The sequence below is a fragment of the Vulpes vulpes genome, chromosome 14 (assembly GCF_048418805.1).
Source record: "Vulpes vulpes isolate BD-2025 chromosome 14, VulVul3, whole genome shotgun sequence".
NCBI classification, from domain to species: domain Eukaryota; kingdom Metazoa; phylum Chordata; class Mammalia; order Carnivora; family Canidae; genus Vulpes; species Vulpes vulpes.
This window is the reverse complement of record NC_132793.1, coordinates 109,359,353-109,375,423: the sequence shown is the minus strand read 5'-3', so window position 1 is coordinate 109,375,423 and position 16,071 is coordinate 109,359,353. Positions and strand designations below refer to the sequence as shown.

The window sequence follows — 16,071 nt, the reverse complement described above, 5'->3', positions numbered from 1 at the left end:
GAGCCCGATGTGGGACTCGATCCCGGGTCTCCAGGATCACACCCCAGGCTGCAGGCGGCACCAAACCGCTGTGCCACTGGGGCTGCCCTTAAGTTTTCATTCTTAAATGCCTTCAGAAAATATGAATCGCAGAACCTTGCTTCTTAGTCATTTTTTTGGAAAATAATTATTAAGCACATATTATATGCCTGTCATTGATCTTGTTTCCAGGAATAAAATGATAAGCAAGAAAGAGTTGGTTCTTTATTTCTAGGGAGTTTATGACCAAGTGGAAATGACAGAGTAATCTGTATTAGTCCCCCGTTGCTGCCGTAACAGATTTCCTTGCACATGATGGCCTAAAACAACACACATCTATTTCCTTATGGTTCTGGAAGTCAAAAGTCTGAAAGGAGTATTGCTGGGCAGAAACCAGGTACCAGTAGGGCCTTGTTCCATTGAAGATCTAGGGGAGAATCTGTTTTCTTTTTTTTCTCTGGCTTCTAGGGATGTGTTACTTGGCTCATGGCCCCTGACCTCATGTTTAAAACCAGCCGTCCTTTGGGGAATATAAATAATAGTGAAAGGGAATATAAAGGAAGGGAAAAGAAATGTTGGGAAATATCAGGAAGGGAGACAGAACATAAAGGCTCCTAACTCGGGGAAACGAACTAGGGGTGGTGGAAGGGGAGGAGGGCGGGTGTTGGAGAGGAATGGGTGACGGGCACTGAGGTGGACACTTGATGGGATGAGTACTGGGTGTTTTTCTGTATGTTGGTAAATTGAACACCAATAAAAATTAATTAAAAAAAAAAACCAGCCGTCCAGGATCCTCAGGTCTCTCTCTGCCCCTGCCTTACCTGTGTCCACATCTCTCTCTGTCTCCCTCTCATTATCATGTGTGCAGCCCACCCAGATAATCCAGGATCATTTTCCCATATGCAGAGACCCTGTTGCCATGTAGGAGAATTCACTGGTTCCAGGGATTAGGACCTGGATGCATTTGGGTCATTCATTATTCAGCCTACCACAGGTGCTGAGTGAGTTACCAGGGTGGGAGCTTTCAGGGCACCTCTCCTAGCGGAGGGCCACTAGAGGAGTCTGTTCAGGCTGCAGAGGGACAGAGAGAGCACACAGGCCCATAAGGGGAGAGGCTGGTGGGGGAGGTGCTAGTGGAGGGTCCCTGCTGCTACTGCAGCCTAGGAGGGCCAGGGGGACGGGGCGGCACCAGGGCCTGGTCCTTGTTCCCAGGTGCCCTCTCTATCACTTTGTGAGGGTTCACACAGGAGTCCTCAGGTAACCTTTTGGAGATCAACCTTCATTTCACAGAAGAGGAACAGAGGCCAAGGGACCAGGGAGAATTTGTCCTTTGCTCTAACAGCAATTAGAGAGACAAATTTCATTGTGGGAGTTGTTCAGGTGATGGCAGCCTGGACTGGCTAGTGGCAGTGATAATGGAGACAGGTGAATGGATTTTGGAGAAATCCATGAGGCTGATGGGCAAGGGCAGGGGAAGAGGGGGGACAATGTAGTCTCTCTGGGGACACGTTTGAGTTTGAGTTGCTTTCCAGACATGGAACAGAGCTGAGAGGTCAATAGCTGAATCTGGAGTATTCTCTTGAGACTCACAAGAGGCAGGATCTGGGGGTCATAGCCTCCTGTGCACATGTGACTGAGGCTGTGGGCGTGGAGGCCAGGCTCAGGCATGTGGGCAGAAGGGGGACTGAAGAGAAGAGTGTGCTAAGAGCAGATGGCTACAGCCAATCTCCCCCTCCCTCTCCACATCACTCTGGCTCCTACTGCCTGCTCTCCTTCCAGCACAGGGCCCTTAGCTGGAACTGTGTTAGGGGAAGGAGGGGACAGAAGCCAGAGGTTCAGGGTTCCCCACTATTCTGTCTCATTTCTGTATTGCTACAATCTTGATTTCCCAAAAACCTTCTTTCTCATTTTGGATTCCAGAACACAGATGTTGCATAATGGACATAAATGTTTCCTTTAGGCTACCTGCTATTTTCTGTAAGAAGTTGTAGTGAGAGGCAGCATAAGGTGATGGTTAGTGGGGAGCCCCAGGACGAATATATTAAAACCAATGTTGAACTGATGCTCAGTTTTAAATGTCATAACTTTCAAAAAATGTGTGCAGTTGGGAGGGGGCTGGGTGCCTCAGTGGAACAACTGCAACCTTCTCTGTGAAAATGAGGTTTTGAAAAGGCACATGTCTTAGCATTGTTACAAATGTAGTTTCATTATTAAACACCCCCTGAAACGGTCTCAGAATCCATATGGATCCTGAGAACACATTTTGAGAATCACTGTGCTATATTCTGAATAACAGACTATATTCCATCCCTTATCTACTCTACAAATTAGAATTTTATTACTTCTGTAATAAAATTTATAAAATTTTATAAATTTATATAATTTTATAAAATTCATAAAATTCCAAATAAAACTTTAGAAGCATGGCTAATTACATAAAATTTCTTCTGGAAATATATAGCATAAAATAATTCATTGGGTGCTTTAGTTTCAGTGTTAAAAAAAGGTTGTGTCGGGATCCCTGGGTGGCACAGCGGTTTGGCGCCTGCCTTTGGCCCAGGGCGCGATCCTGGAGACCCAGGATCGAGTCCCACGTCGGGCTCTGGGTGCATGGAGCCTGCTTCTCCCTCTGCCTGTGTCTCTGCCTCTCTCTCTCTCTCTCTCTCTCTCTGTGTGTGACTATCATAAATAAATAAAAATTTCTTTAAAAAAATAAAAAAAGGTTGTGTCAATTGGTGGCTCAGTTGGTGAAGCGTCTGCCTTCAGCTCAGGTCATGGTCTTGGGGTCCTGAGAATGAATGAGCCCTGCATTAGGCTTCCAGTGTAGTGGGAAGCCATACTTCTCCCTCTACCTCTGCCCCTTCCCCTGCTTGTGCTCTTTCTTGCTATCTCTCTTTCAAATAAATAAAAATCTTAAATAGTAAAAAAAAAAAAAAAAAAAAAAAAAAGGTGTGTCACATTTTCTACAATGTGACCATTATCATTTAGATATTCATTCTTGGGGATCCCTGGGTGGCGCAGCGGTTTGGCGCCTGCCTTTGGCCCAGGGCGCGATCCTGGAGACCCGGGATCGAATCCCACATCGGGCTCCCGGTGAATGGAGCCTGCTTCTCCCTCCGCCTGTGTCTCTGCCTCTCTCTCTCTCTCTGTGACTATCATAAATAAATAAAAAAATTAAAAAAAAAATTTTAGATATTCATTCTGATCTCTGATCTTACATACGCAATGTTTGCAATCCCTACTGAAATACACATGCTTGGGTGCATGCATACACACACCACACACACATACATACATACACCCCTTGAATACATTTACTTAAAAAGAACTTTTGACCTTAGAAGGGTAAACAGTTTCATTTCTTTGGAATTCTTGCCTTCATATTTTTACTGATAACATTAGAAACTAGTGTGAAATTCTATAATTGCAAAATTTAGTGTCTATTTGTGTATAATGATTGATTTCCTGTATCCAGTGTTGATGAATGCATTGAAACACAGTTGTTTTCATATTGTAATGCAACAAATGTATGTAATTATGTAAAATCTTTTTTTAGTTTTGTCCATTACTATTTAAGTGGAGAACCATTTAAAGAATACCTAGAAAGCCCATATTTTTCCCGATTTCTACAGTGGAAATGGTTGGAAAGGTATGTTCTAATTTGAAATTCAACTAAAAGAAGTAGTAACTTCTCATAATGTGTATTGATTGTTGTATACTTTTCCATCTGTCAAAATACTATTGGAAATCTTGGGCTGTATATGGTATTTTTGTACACAAATTATTAATATGTGTTATATAATTTCTTCTGATTTAGTTGACTCTATTCTCTCCTTTTAAAATGGCAATCAGCCCTGTGGGCACAGTAGTCAGAAAGTAAAACAGATCCTAGATTCATGGAAATACAATCCAATGTACCCTGGTTCAATCTGTGGTCTGAGCCCTGCTTGGCCTTATGCTAGTTATGAGGACTAAGTCAAGGGACTCAGCCTTGGTGAGCATCGTGTCCCTATTCTAGAAGATAGAGGCAATTCTAGAATGTACCCTACTGGGCTCCTGGGGCCACCTGAGAAATGCGTGGAGCTTGGTGTACAAAGTAAGTGCTCCATAAGTGTTAGGTGCCACTTAGGGCTGTTGTTGTCACAATTATTATTGATTGATTGAATTTCCAGTTCTACTTCATGCACATTTCTTTCAAGACTTTGAGTATAAACATCTCTGAGATTCTTTTTCCAAAGGTTAGTGTACTGTAGATACATAATTTTCCTCCACAGCTTTCCAATAGGCTCCATACATACATATTTCATGGTTTGGACTCCTTGCTAACCTTTCTTTAGTTAGTAAGGCTCATTGGATTGTTCTGTATCTATCTCGAGTGTTTTCGGTAAACATGTGATTTTTGTCTCTTGGTGCAATGGAGGGCTGTCCCAGCTGGGGGAGCCACAGTCCCTGAGAGCAGATACCCTTGCCCCAGGCACCCCCTTGGAACAGTGCAGGGTCACACATAAGGCCAGGCCAGGAGCTAGGTAGATTTTTCTGTTTTAAAATAACAGTGTGATGTGACACCTGAAGCTTTTTTTCTTTTTAATTAATTAGGCAACCAGTAACAAAGAACACATTTAGAAATTACAGAGTTCTAGGAAAAGGCGGATTTGGAGAGGTAAGTCAAATGTGACTAGCTATCAGCAATATTTCTAGAAAAGTAGGACAGCAGGGTACTTGGGAGACCTTACGAATGACTTTCTTTCCTTACTATGTGTTTTGGGAGTAGTTTAGGCAACCGTGAGCATTAAGTTTGGATTTCATGGGCAGCCTGGGTGGCTCAGTGGTTTCACGCTGCCTTCAGTCCAGGGTGTGATCCTTGAGACCCGGGATGGAGTCCCATATCGGGCTCCCTGCATGGAGCCTGCTTCTCCCTCTGCCTGTGTCTCTGCCTCTCTCTGTGTGTCTCTCATGAATAAATAAATAAAATCTTTAAAAAAAAAGTTTGGATTTCAAACAAAAGGTACTTTGCTACATGCTTTTAAGATTTGGAGATCTGGAAAGAAAAAAATTGCCATCTATGTGATTTTGTTTTTCTTTGACTTCATGGTTCTTAAAGAAGTTGTTTTCCCAAGTTCAGTGCTTGACGTTCAAGCTCTGTTTGTCCTGATTGAAAAAATGATTCTGTTTCCATACGTGGAATTTCTGTCACTCTATTTCCATGATTTAGGACTAGCCGAAATGCTCATGTAGTATAGAGTATATGATTAAATATGCCTATTTATCTCAACTCTGGACATGTATATGCCCCCACACAAACATCAAAGGATACTAGAAAATGTGTAAATGTGGGGAAATCCTAGGGAGACTACCCACAAATTCATGAGAGATGACCTTTAGATATGATGGCTCTCCTGGATAGAGACTATTGTTGAGCAGTGTTAAAAGAATCACATGCAGTTCTATCAGGTCATCTGAAGAGGTGTTAATTGCCATCAGTTATCTGGAGTGGTCATATTCAGTACCAGCATTTGTAACTGCCCAGAGGAACCAAAGCTGCATGTGTCGTTGGTAGCAAGTTAAACTGTCCACATGTGATTGAAATCATGCATGCTCCCAGATTCCTGAACCAAAACCACCAGAGTTCCCTTAATGTAAATTAGGAAGCTAGCCTACAAGGCTGGCCTACAAGTGAGGCCTCTCCTACCGCTGTGCTCGGGGGTGGTGAGAGCTTGGCCACTGTTGCCAGTACCTCAGGAGAAGCAGCAATGTTACGCCTGACACAGTTCTGGAGACTTTTTAGAGTATTTTCAATGATCCAACCAAGTGCTTGTTGTAACTCTTCTAGGATAGAGATTTCTATAAGAAATCCATCCTCTGGTTGAATACCTCCTCAAGCAGAAAAGTTATTTCCTCTCTTTAATTCATGCCAGTCTTCCTCTCATGGGGCCCAAGTATTTTTTTTTTTTTTTATGATAGTCACAGAGAGAGAGAGAGAGAGAGGCAGAGACACAGGCAGAGGGAGAAGCAGGCTCCATGCACCGGGAGCCCGACGTGGGACTCAATCCCGGGTCTCCAGGATCGTGCCCTGGGCCAAAGGCAGGTGCCAAACCGCTGTGCCAACCAGGGATCCCGGGGCCCAAGTATTAAAACTCAGATTCTGTCTAAGAACAGAGGTCGTTGGGATCCCTGGGTAGCTCAGTGGTTTAGCACCTGCCTTTTGCCTGAAGACGCCAGATCGAATCCCGCATCGGGCTCCCTGCATGGAGGGAGGTTGTTTCCAGCAAATGGGTCTTGTGTTTACAAAAGAATGTAGTTCTAGTTGTAGCCATGTGTGAGTTTTAGAAATGGACTCAGTAGTAACATGTTAGCACATTTTAACTGTTGTGAAAGGTTTAGTATATTTATATATGTAGATTTTTTTTTAACACATTTACTTGTGTTTCCAAAGAAACAATTGTGCAGATGGGTAAACCATTCTGGTTTTTCACAGACCTGTTCTGGATGTGCTATTATATCGCATCTGCGAGGAGAGTGAATAGTCCATTTGTCTTGTGCACCCCTGTCAGAGGGAGCCCCATAGCCCTCATGCACACAGCCTCAGTGCCTTGGAAGTCCAAATTCCAACAGTGGATTTACTTTTGCAAATGCTAACACCTCTTCCAGGACAAACATTTTGGTCTTATTTTGTCAACTACAGTGCTTTCAGTTATGCTTTAAGTCCCCCAGAATAGATGTGTAGGATCCTAAGGCAGCACAGCGCTGTGGAGGAAGCACATCTGTAAGAGCCAGGCTTGATTCCAGCTGTGTGACCTTGGGCTCACTACTTCATTCTCATCACAAGAGGGAGATGGTCCCTGCTTCCTGGGGTTGTGGTGAGCAGCCAATGAGTATTCCCATCCAGCTGAGAGTACAGTGTCTGGCACCCTTACCTGTTTTCCCTTCTCTTTCTTTGACTTGGCAATTCCACTTAAAATAATTAAGTTAATGATGAAGAGATATGCCAAGATTTATGTACAGAGACTTAATGGTAGGAAAATGATTAAATAAACTTTGGAGTAGTCATATATTGGGAGAAAATTTAATACTGAGAAAACAGTCACACTCTAAGATGAAAACAGGAGATTATAAAATATCATATATCCACAGGGGTCAGGCTTGCAGAGTGTGGCCTGCTGTCTGCCTGAGTGTGTCCACTGCCTTAGGTGCAGAGGAAGAGTGGTGTTGGCATTCTAGGGTGCCACGAGCGACATGGTCTGGGCTCAGCACAGCCCGTCACTGCTGTTTACCAGCAGGCATGACTGTGGAAGAAATGGAGTTTGGTTGTGGCTGGTGGTGGTGGTGGCCTAAGAGGTGGCAGGTGTGTAGAAACCTTTTTTTCCCTTTTTTAAAACTAGGTTTGTGCCTGTCAAGTGCGAGCTACAGGAAGGATGTATGCCTGTAAAAAGCTAGAGAAAAAAAGAATAAAGAAGAGGAAAGGTGAAGCCATGGCTCTTAATGAAAAGAGAATGCTAGAAAAAGTGCATAGCAGATTTGTAGTGAGTATCTTGGTTTAGTCCTCATTGTGGATGGCATGGTGAGGATCTCTTTCCTTGACACACCTGCTGCTGGGCCCACCTGCTGGCTGGAGGTGTGGGCAGTGCTGCCTGTGCTGGCAGTGGGGACAGGGGCTGGCACGGGACAGCCTTGTCCTGCTGGCAGCCTCTTCTTCCTTATCCACCTCTTATTAAACACACACCTAAAGCACTGGGGATCCTGCCCACCAGTGCCTGGTCTAATGGGCTCCTCCTCACACCCAGCAGCATGCTTTTGCCAGGCCAGGACCCTTCCTTGACAGCCAGTGCTTATCTTGGGGCGTGGAGCTACTGCTTCCTGTGCTTGAAAGCACTGCCCCGAGTCCTCCCATCTCTGAGGCCTTGGTCTGACACCTGGAAAATGTACTGCTGGCCCTTGGTTGGCATACCTCAATTGTATGAAGCTTCAAATCCCACCTTCACTGTGTCAGGCAAGGGTTGGACAAGTGGGGCTGGGGTAAACCCCAGGGTCCTGCCAGGCCATGTGCTATGAGGTGCACCATGAGGTGCTGCGGTTTTCATTGCCAAACCTAGCTTCTCTCCACTGCATTAGTATCTCCTGGAGCATCTGTAGCAACAGGAGGGTCTGCGTGAAGGAGGAGAGGGAAAGATAACATAGGAAAGACTTTGCAGTGTTAGATTTACTTCCTCCAAGTTATTTCTGTCTCAGTATTGAGGTTCTCTGCTTTGTTCTAGGGGATGAACTTTGCAAACAGTGGCATTCACAGCCATCTCCTACATTTATCTCAGTGTATGATATCTCTCTCCTCATACACTACAGGAAACCCTTAATAAAATTGACTCATCTTGGAATTGTTTTAAATTTGTTTGTATAACTACCCTGAAATGCAGAAATCCACAATCTAGCTTTATGAAAGGATCATAAAGAGTACCTATTGTTTATACTACTTAAGTGAAATATTTTGGTTCCTATATTCTTGGCCTCTCCCAAGGAACCAAGAAATATTTTCCTTCAACCTTTTTTTTCTAATTGAAATATATTGACATAACAATATCCTATTAGTTTCAAGTGTACATTATAGGGATTCCATATTTTTATGCATTATGAAATGATCCCCATGAAAAGTCTAGATCATCTATTACCATGCTGTTACTACAATATTATTGACTATATTCCCTATGTTGTACATTACATCTCCTTGACTTATTTGTTTTATAACTAAAAGTTTGTACCTCTTTTTTTTAAGTTTACTTATTTATTTAAGTAATCTCTACTCCTAACATGGGGCTTGAGCTCATGACCCTGAGATTGAGTCACATGCTCTTCCAAATGAGCCAGCCAGGTGCCCCAAAGTTTGTACCTCTTAATCCCTTCCACTTCTTTTCTGACTCCCCAACCCTTCCCTACCCTGATAATCAATAGTTTGTTCTCCACATCTGAGTCTTATTTCTGTTTTGTATGTTAGTTTGTTTTGTTTTTAAGATTCCACATATGTGTAAAACCATGTGGTATTTGTCTGTCTTTCCCTGACTGACTTATTTCACTTGGTATAAGTCTGTCCATGTTGCTGCAAGTGGTGAGATTTCATCCTTTTTATGACTGTGTAATATTCCATTGTATATATGGACCACATCTTCTATATTCATTCATATATCTATATCTTGGATGTTGTAAATAAGGTGGCAGTGAACATAGGAGGGAAGATATCTCTTTGGATTGGTGTTTTCATTTTCTTCAGATAAATACCTATAGGTACAATTGCTGGACCATATGATATTTCTATTTTTAATTTTTTGAGGACCCTCCATACTGTCTTCCACAGTGGCCTATCAGTTTGCATTCCCACCTATAGTGCACAAGGGTTCCTTTTCCTACACATCCTCACCAACACTTGTTATTTCTTATCTTTTTGATGCTAGCCATTCTGACAGGTGTGAAGTGATATCTCCTAGTGGTTTTGATTTGCCTTGATCCCATGACTCATAAGATCATGACTTGAGCCAAAACCGAGAGTCACATGCTTAACCAACTGAGTCACCCTGGTGCCCCTGGGATTGTTTTCTTAATTTCTATTTCTGATATCTTATTATTAGTGTATAGAAGTACAACCTGTTTGTATGTTAATTTTGTACCTTGTAACTTTGCTGAAATTATTAATTAGTTCTCACAGATCTTTGGTGGAATCTCTAGGGTTTTCTACATATAATATCATGTCATCTTCAAACAGTTTTACTTATTTCTTTCCAATTTAGATGCCTTTTATTTCTTTTTCTTATCTAATTGCTGTGGCTAGGACCTTAAATACTATGTTAAGTATTGAAAATCTTTCAGCTTTTAACCATTGAGGATGTTAGCTGTGGGTTTGTCAATATGACCTTTATTATGTTAAGATATGTTCCTTCTATTCCCACGTTATTGAGAGTTTTTAATCATAGATAGATATTGAATTTTGTCATATGTTTTTTCTGCATTTATTGAGATGATCATATGATTTTTATTCTTCATTTTGTTAATGCGATGCATCATGTTGACGTATTTGTGAATATTGAACCATCCTTGCATCCCTGGAATAAATTCCACGTGATCGTGGTGTATGATCTTTTTAATATATTGTTAAATTGGATTCAGTAATGTTTTGTTGATGATTTTTATATCTATGTTCATCAGGGATTTTTTCTTATAATTTTCTTTTTTTGTAGTGTTTTTATCTGGTTTCAGTATCTGGGGGATTCTGGCTTTGTGAAATGAATTTGGAAGCTTTCTTTCCTCTTCCAATTTTTTGGAAATTTTGAGAAGGATGGATACTAATCCTTCTTTAAATGTTTGGTAGAGGGACGCCTGGATGGCTCAGCAGTTGAGCAACTGCCTTCAGCTCAGGGCGTGATTCTGGAGTTCCGGGATCGAGTCCCACATTGGGCTATTTGCATGGAGCCTGTTTATGCCTCTGCCTAAGTCTCTGCCTCCTTCTTTCTGTGTCTCTCATGAATGAATAAATAAAATATTAAAAAAAATGTTTGGTAGAATTCACTTGTGAAGCCATGTGGTCCTGGGTTTTTGTTTCTTTGTTTCTTGTTAAAGATTTAATTAATTAATTTGACAGAGAGAGAGAGAGAGAGAGAGAGAACACAAGTTGAGGGAGGGCAGAAGGAGAAGGAGAAGCAGGCTCCACACTGAGCAGGGAGCCTGACTTGGGGCTTGATCTCCAGATCCTGGGATCATGACCTGAGCCAAAGGGCTTAACCAACTGAGATACCCAGGTACACCTAGGCTTTTGTTTCTCAGGAGTTTTAAAATTACTGCTTCAATTTCATTACTTGTAATTGGTATGTTCATATTTTCCATTTTTGTGTGATTCAGTCTTGAAGGTTTGATTTCTAGTAACTTATTTCTTCTAGGTTGTCCAATATGTTGGTGTGTAATTGTTCATACTGATCTCTTATGATTCTTTGTATTTCTGTGGTGTCACTTGGAACTTCTCTTTAATTTCTGATTTTTAAAAAATTTATATACTTGTTTATTATTGATGAGTCTGGCTAGAAGTTTAATGATTTTATTTATTTTTTTCAAGAACCAGGTTTTAGTTTCATTGATCTTTTCTATTGTTTTTTAAATTTCTATTTCATTTATTTCTACTCTGATCCTTATTATTTCCTTCCTTCTACTAACTTTGGGCTTTATTCTTTTTCTAGTTCCTTTAGCTATAAAGGGAGATTATTTTGGGGGGATTTTTCTTGTTTCTTCGGATAGAAACTGTGTCTCTATGAACTTCTCTCTTAGAGCTGCTTTTGCTGCATCCCATAGATTTTGGAAAGTTATATTTTCATTTTATTTGTCTCAAGGAAGGTTTTGGTTTACTCTTTGAATTTTCCTTCATCCTTGATTGTTTTTTTCCCTCTCTGCTTACAGTTGATCAGTGGGTCCTGATCGGTACCTGTATCACACTTATCCTCTCCTCCTTCCCACTGCCCACTCTGGCTGGCCCACAACATGATTATGTGTGTGGAAAGTCCAACACTTTCTATGTAGTTTATTGTGCATCTAGCCAAGTTATTAGATACAATACCAGCTACAAATAGTTAGAAAATAAAAAATTTTAATTGAAACCATTTATAGTAGCATCAAGAAACGTCATAACCTAGGCAAAAATTTAATGAAAATGTACAAGATTTCTACACTGAGAGTCAAAATACTATTACAAGAAATTAAAGAAGACCAAATAAATGGAGGGATACTATGTTTATGGGTTAGAAGACTCAATGTATGACGATGTTGGTTCTTCTAAATTGGTATATAGATTAAATGAATTAAATGCGATCCCAATCAAAATCCCAGCAGAGTGTGTGTGTGTATGTATAAATTGACCTACAAACCAAGAGAAAAGCAGGCAAAAAACTTGGACAGGTACTTCACACAAGTGATTCCAAATGGATAAATATATGAAAAAGTATAAGAAGTGTCTTCTGTATTTGTATATACAAAGAAATGCACATTAAAGCCACACATTAAAACTGCAATAAGAGACAACTATGCTTCAGCAGCATTCACTGGCAACACAAAATGTTGGAAGGATGTGCAGCAGCAAGACCCCTCTTACACTGTGGAAGGGTGTCTTTAACTTGTATGCTAAATATGGGTGTTCTAGAAATATGGAATATCACTGCTCAAGGATTAGAGCGTAGCTTTGATGAATTATGATCCCACGTGTCTTTGTGAAGTTTTGCTACCTACCCACTTAGCCATAGAAAGTTCTCTCCCCTCAGTACAGAACTGCTGTAAGGTCTTTGATAGGTAAACGTCAACAAACACCAGATGCATGGTATGCATTTCCCTGAAGCATGTAGTATTTGAGTGTTCTAATAATAAATATAACATGGATTATTTGAATAACATTAACATATAGAGTAAATCACCAATGAATGAGCAGATTTATTTTATGATGCTGTTGTCTTTAGGTTAGTTTGTCCTACGCTTATGAAACCAAAGATTCCTTGTGCTTGGTGCTAACCATTATGAATGGAGGGGACTTGAAGTTTCACATCCACAACCTGGGAAACCCTGGCTTTGATGAGCAGAGAGCTATTTTCTATGCTGCTGAGCTATGCTGTGGCTTGGAGGACTTGCAGAAGGAAAGAATTGTGTACAGGTAAGAATAGTATGAACTCCTGGGGCCTGGAAGCCTGCTCATCTTGAGCCTTAGGCTCCCACTGGGCTCCCTCTGGCCACTCAGGAGCCTGGGTAGTGGACTGCTGTGGAGCCCCTTGGTGGCAATTTATAGGGTCTGGGCACTCACACTGTTGGGAATGTGGTCAGTCAGTGGTGGACCTTGGTTTTCTTTTTAGTTCTCTTTGATCTCTAGTAGGCTGGTTTTATTTGTTAAATATAGGCGGTGTTACTCATGGAAGCACGAAAAGAGCCCATTTGCAAAATAGTTCTATTTAGGACTGTGGACTCTGTTCCAACAAAATAGTGCAACAATTAAATGTCTCAAATTAATAATACTTATTTTAATATTTTGCATCTTAGAATTCAGTAAAGAAAATTACATTTAATTTAATAGAATTGAATTAGTATGATCAAATATTTAATTTTAGGGAAAGCAATCCCTCCACCCATCCTGCAGTTGTGGAGCTCCTGGGCTCTGACACCTTTCTCAACCACTCCATCCCTTCACCTCTTTGCAGACAGTCACCTCCATGCATGGACCATTCCTTACAGGCTTTTCTCACCTTGCTTTTCCCTCTAAATTTCCAAGGGTTCTGTGTATCCCCTGCCTTCATCTTCCCCATCCAGTTCGTCACCAAATCACCCCTGAATGTTTCCCACATCAGCCTTTTGGGCCATTGGCTTAGTTCATGTCTTCCATAGGTTGCCTGGCAGGCAGACACTTGAATGCTCTTGCTGATGCCATTCTTGCTCCAGTTCCTGGCCTGAGAGACCAGTAACAGACCTTCCTGTAGTATGGATCTGATCCTGTCATATTATCCCTAGCTTGGAGCCCTGTGGGGCTAGCTCTCCTGACCTGGTGTGATGCTGCTCCCCACTGACTTCTCTATCCCAGGGTCCTGCTGTACCACAAGCAGGGACTCTTTGCCCATTTTGTAATGTGCATGTATTTGCAGCTCTCAGAACTTCTCAAGCATCCTCACATCTTTATACCTTTGCACATGTGGTCCACTTGTCAGATGACTTTCTTCATGGCAGCCCCTCTTCATTCTGAGAAACCGCAGCTCATTGTCCAGAGTTAGCATGGCAGTGTCCCCTTTCCATAAGGCCCCCGTCCCTGATAACATGGACATAGCTCCCCTTGGGCTTCCTCACAGCACCTGTGTTGTCCCAATGGAGGGCTGGTCATGCTAGCTGTAAGCTTCTCAAAAGGCCTTTATCGGATCCCTATTCTGATGGACTCTTGGCTTTGTCTTACATTTCCCAGAGCCATGTTAATACCTCTCAAGGGCCAGATACCAGGCTTGGCCATGGGGCTGATGCAGCCCACCTTGAGATGCTGAGCAAAGGGTGGATTGGCGCCTTGGGAGCCATTCCTACATAGAGAGGCCATTGTCTGAATGGAGAATACCTTGTCACCATATCACAGGGAGTGACTGGTGGCCCTGAAGCAAGGAACAAGCCTGTAGGAGCTTTGATTTCCTCTTTTACTCTGGAGGGCCTTATAGGTTATTACAGTTAAGTAGAATTAAGCCCCCTCTGCTTGTTTCTGGTGGGAAGATGTGCAGGCACACCTCATTTTTTTTTTTTTGCAGGCACACCTCATTTTATTGCTCTTTACATTATTGTGCTTCACAAATATCTTTTTTACAAATTGAAGGTTAGTGACAACCCTGTATTGAGCAAGTCCTATCAGTGCTATTTTTCCAATAGCATTTGCTCACTTCGTGTCTTTGTCACATTTTGGTAATTACTGCAATGTTTCAAATATTTTCATTATTATACTTGATCTTTTCATTATTATCAGTGATTTTTCATATTACTATCGTACTTGTTTTGGAGCATCATGAGCCACACTCATTGATACTTAATCAATACATGTTGTCATGTTGTGTGTGTTCTGATTATTCCACTGGCCATCTCCTCCCCACTCTCTCCTTCTCTGCCTCCCTAGTCCCTGAGACACAACAGTATGGAAATTAGGCCAATTAATAACCCTGTAATGGCCTCTAAGTATTCAAGTGAAAGGAAGAGTCATACATGCCTCACTTGAAATCAAAAGCTAGAAATGATTAAGCTTAGTGAGGAAGGGATGTTTAAAGCTGAGATATGCAGAAAGATAGGCCTCTTGTGCCAAATGGCCAAGTTGCAAATGCCAAGGAAAAGTTCTTGAAGGAAGTTAAGAGCGGTACTCCTGCTGACACATGAACCATAAGAAAGTAAAATGGCCAATTGCTGATAGGGGGGAAATTTTAGTGGTCTGGATAGAAGATCGAACCAGCCCCAATGCTCCCTTAAGCCAAAGCCTAATCCAGAGCAAGGCCCCGACTCTCTTCAGTTCCACAAAGGCTGAGGGAGGTGAGGAAGCTGCAGAAGAAAAGTCTGAAGCTAGCAGAGGTGGGTTCCTGAGGCTTAAGGAAAGAAGTGCCAGGTGAAGCAGCAAGTGCTGATGGAGAAGCTGCGAGTCCCGCAGAAGATCCAGCTAGGATCACTCATGAAGGTGGTTCCAGCACAGATTCTAGATTCTCAGTGTAGACACAAAAGCCTTATTTAAGGAGAAGATGCCATCTAATAGCACTTCCTAGCTAGAGAGGAGTCCTCAGCCCCAGGTTGCAAAGGTTCAAGGGACAGGCTGACTCCCTTGTTAGGGGCTAATGCAGCTGGTGACTTTAAGTTGAAGCCAGTGCTCATTTACTATCCTGGAGATTCTTAGGGCCCTTAAGAATTAGGCTCCCTCTCCTCAGCCTGTGCTCTACAAATGGAACAACACAGCCTGGACCACAGCATATGTGTTTACAACATGGTTTACCAAATATCCTAAGTCCACTGTTGAAACCTACTGCGCAGAAAAAAAGATTCCTTTTGAAATATTACTGCTCCCTGACATTGTACCTGGTCACCCAAGAGCTCTGATGATGTGCAAGGAGATTAGTGTTTTCACGCCTGCTAACACAATGCCCATACTGCAGCCCACAGAGCAAGGAGTTGTTTTGACTTTCGAGTCTTATTATTTAAAAGATACATTTCAGGGGTGCCTGGGTGGCTCAGTCAGTTAGGCATCTGCCTTCTCCTCAGGTCATGATCCTGGGGTCCTGGGATCAAGTCCTGCACAGGGCTCCCTGTTCAGCAAGGAGTCTGCTTCTCGCTCTCCCTTTGCCCCTCCCCCGGCTTGTGCTCTCTCACCTCTTGCTCACTCTCTCAAATAAATAAAATCTTAAAAAAAAAAAGAGAGAGAGATACATTTCACAAGGTTGTAGATGGTGATTCCTCTGCTAGATCTGGGCACAAAGTACATTGAGAATCTTCTGGAAAGATTCACCATTCTAGATGCTGCTAAGAAAATGTTCCTATGGATCAATATCAATACTAACA

General features: G+C 42.0%; 1 protein-coding gene across 2 annotated transcripts in view; it reads left to right on the top strand.

The window, feature by feature from the left end:
- GRK4 (G protein-coupled receptor kinase 4) overlaps positions 1–16,071 on the top strand; it is a 105,565-nt gene that overhangs the window by 51,333 nt on the left and 38,161 nt on the right. Inside the window, exons 5-8 of one of the 2 annotated variants that reach the window (XM_072737679.1) lie at positions 3,575–3,667; positions 4,615–4,678; positions 7,398–7,538; positions 12,489–12,679. In XM_072737679.1, coding sequence (XP_072593780.1) covers positions 7,431–7,538; positions 12,489–12,679 — 299 coding nt within the window. In that variant the 5' untranslated portion in view covers positions 3,575–3,667; positions 4,615–4,678; positions 7,398–7,430. The remainder of the gene's footprint in view (positions 1–3,574; positions 3,668–4,614; positions 4,679–7,397; positions 7,539–12,488; positions 12,680–16,071) is intronic. The other variant, XM_072737680.1, reaches the window with a different exon arrangement.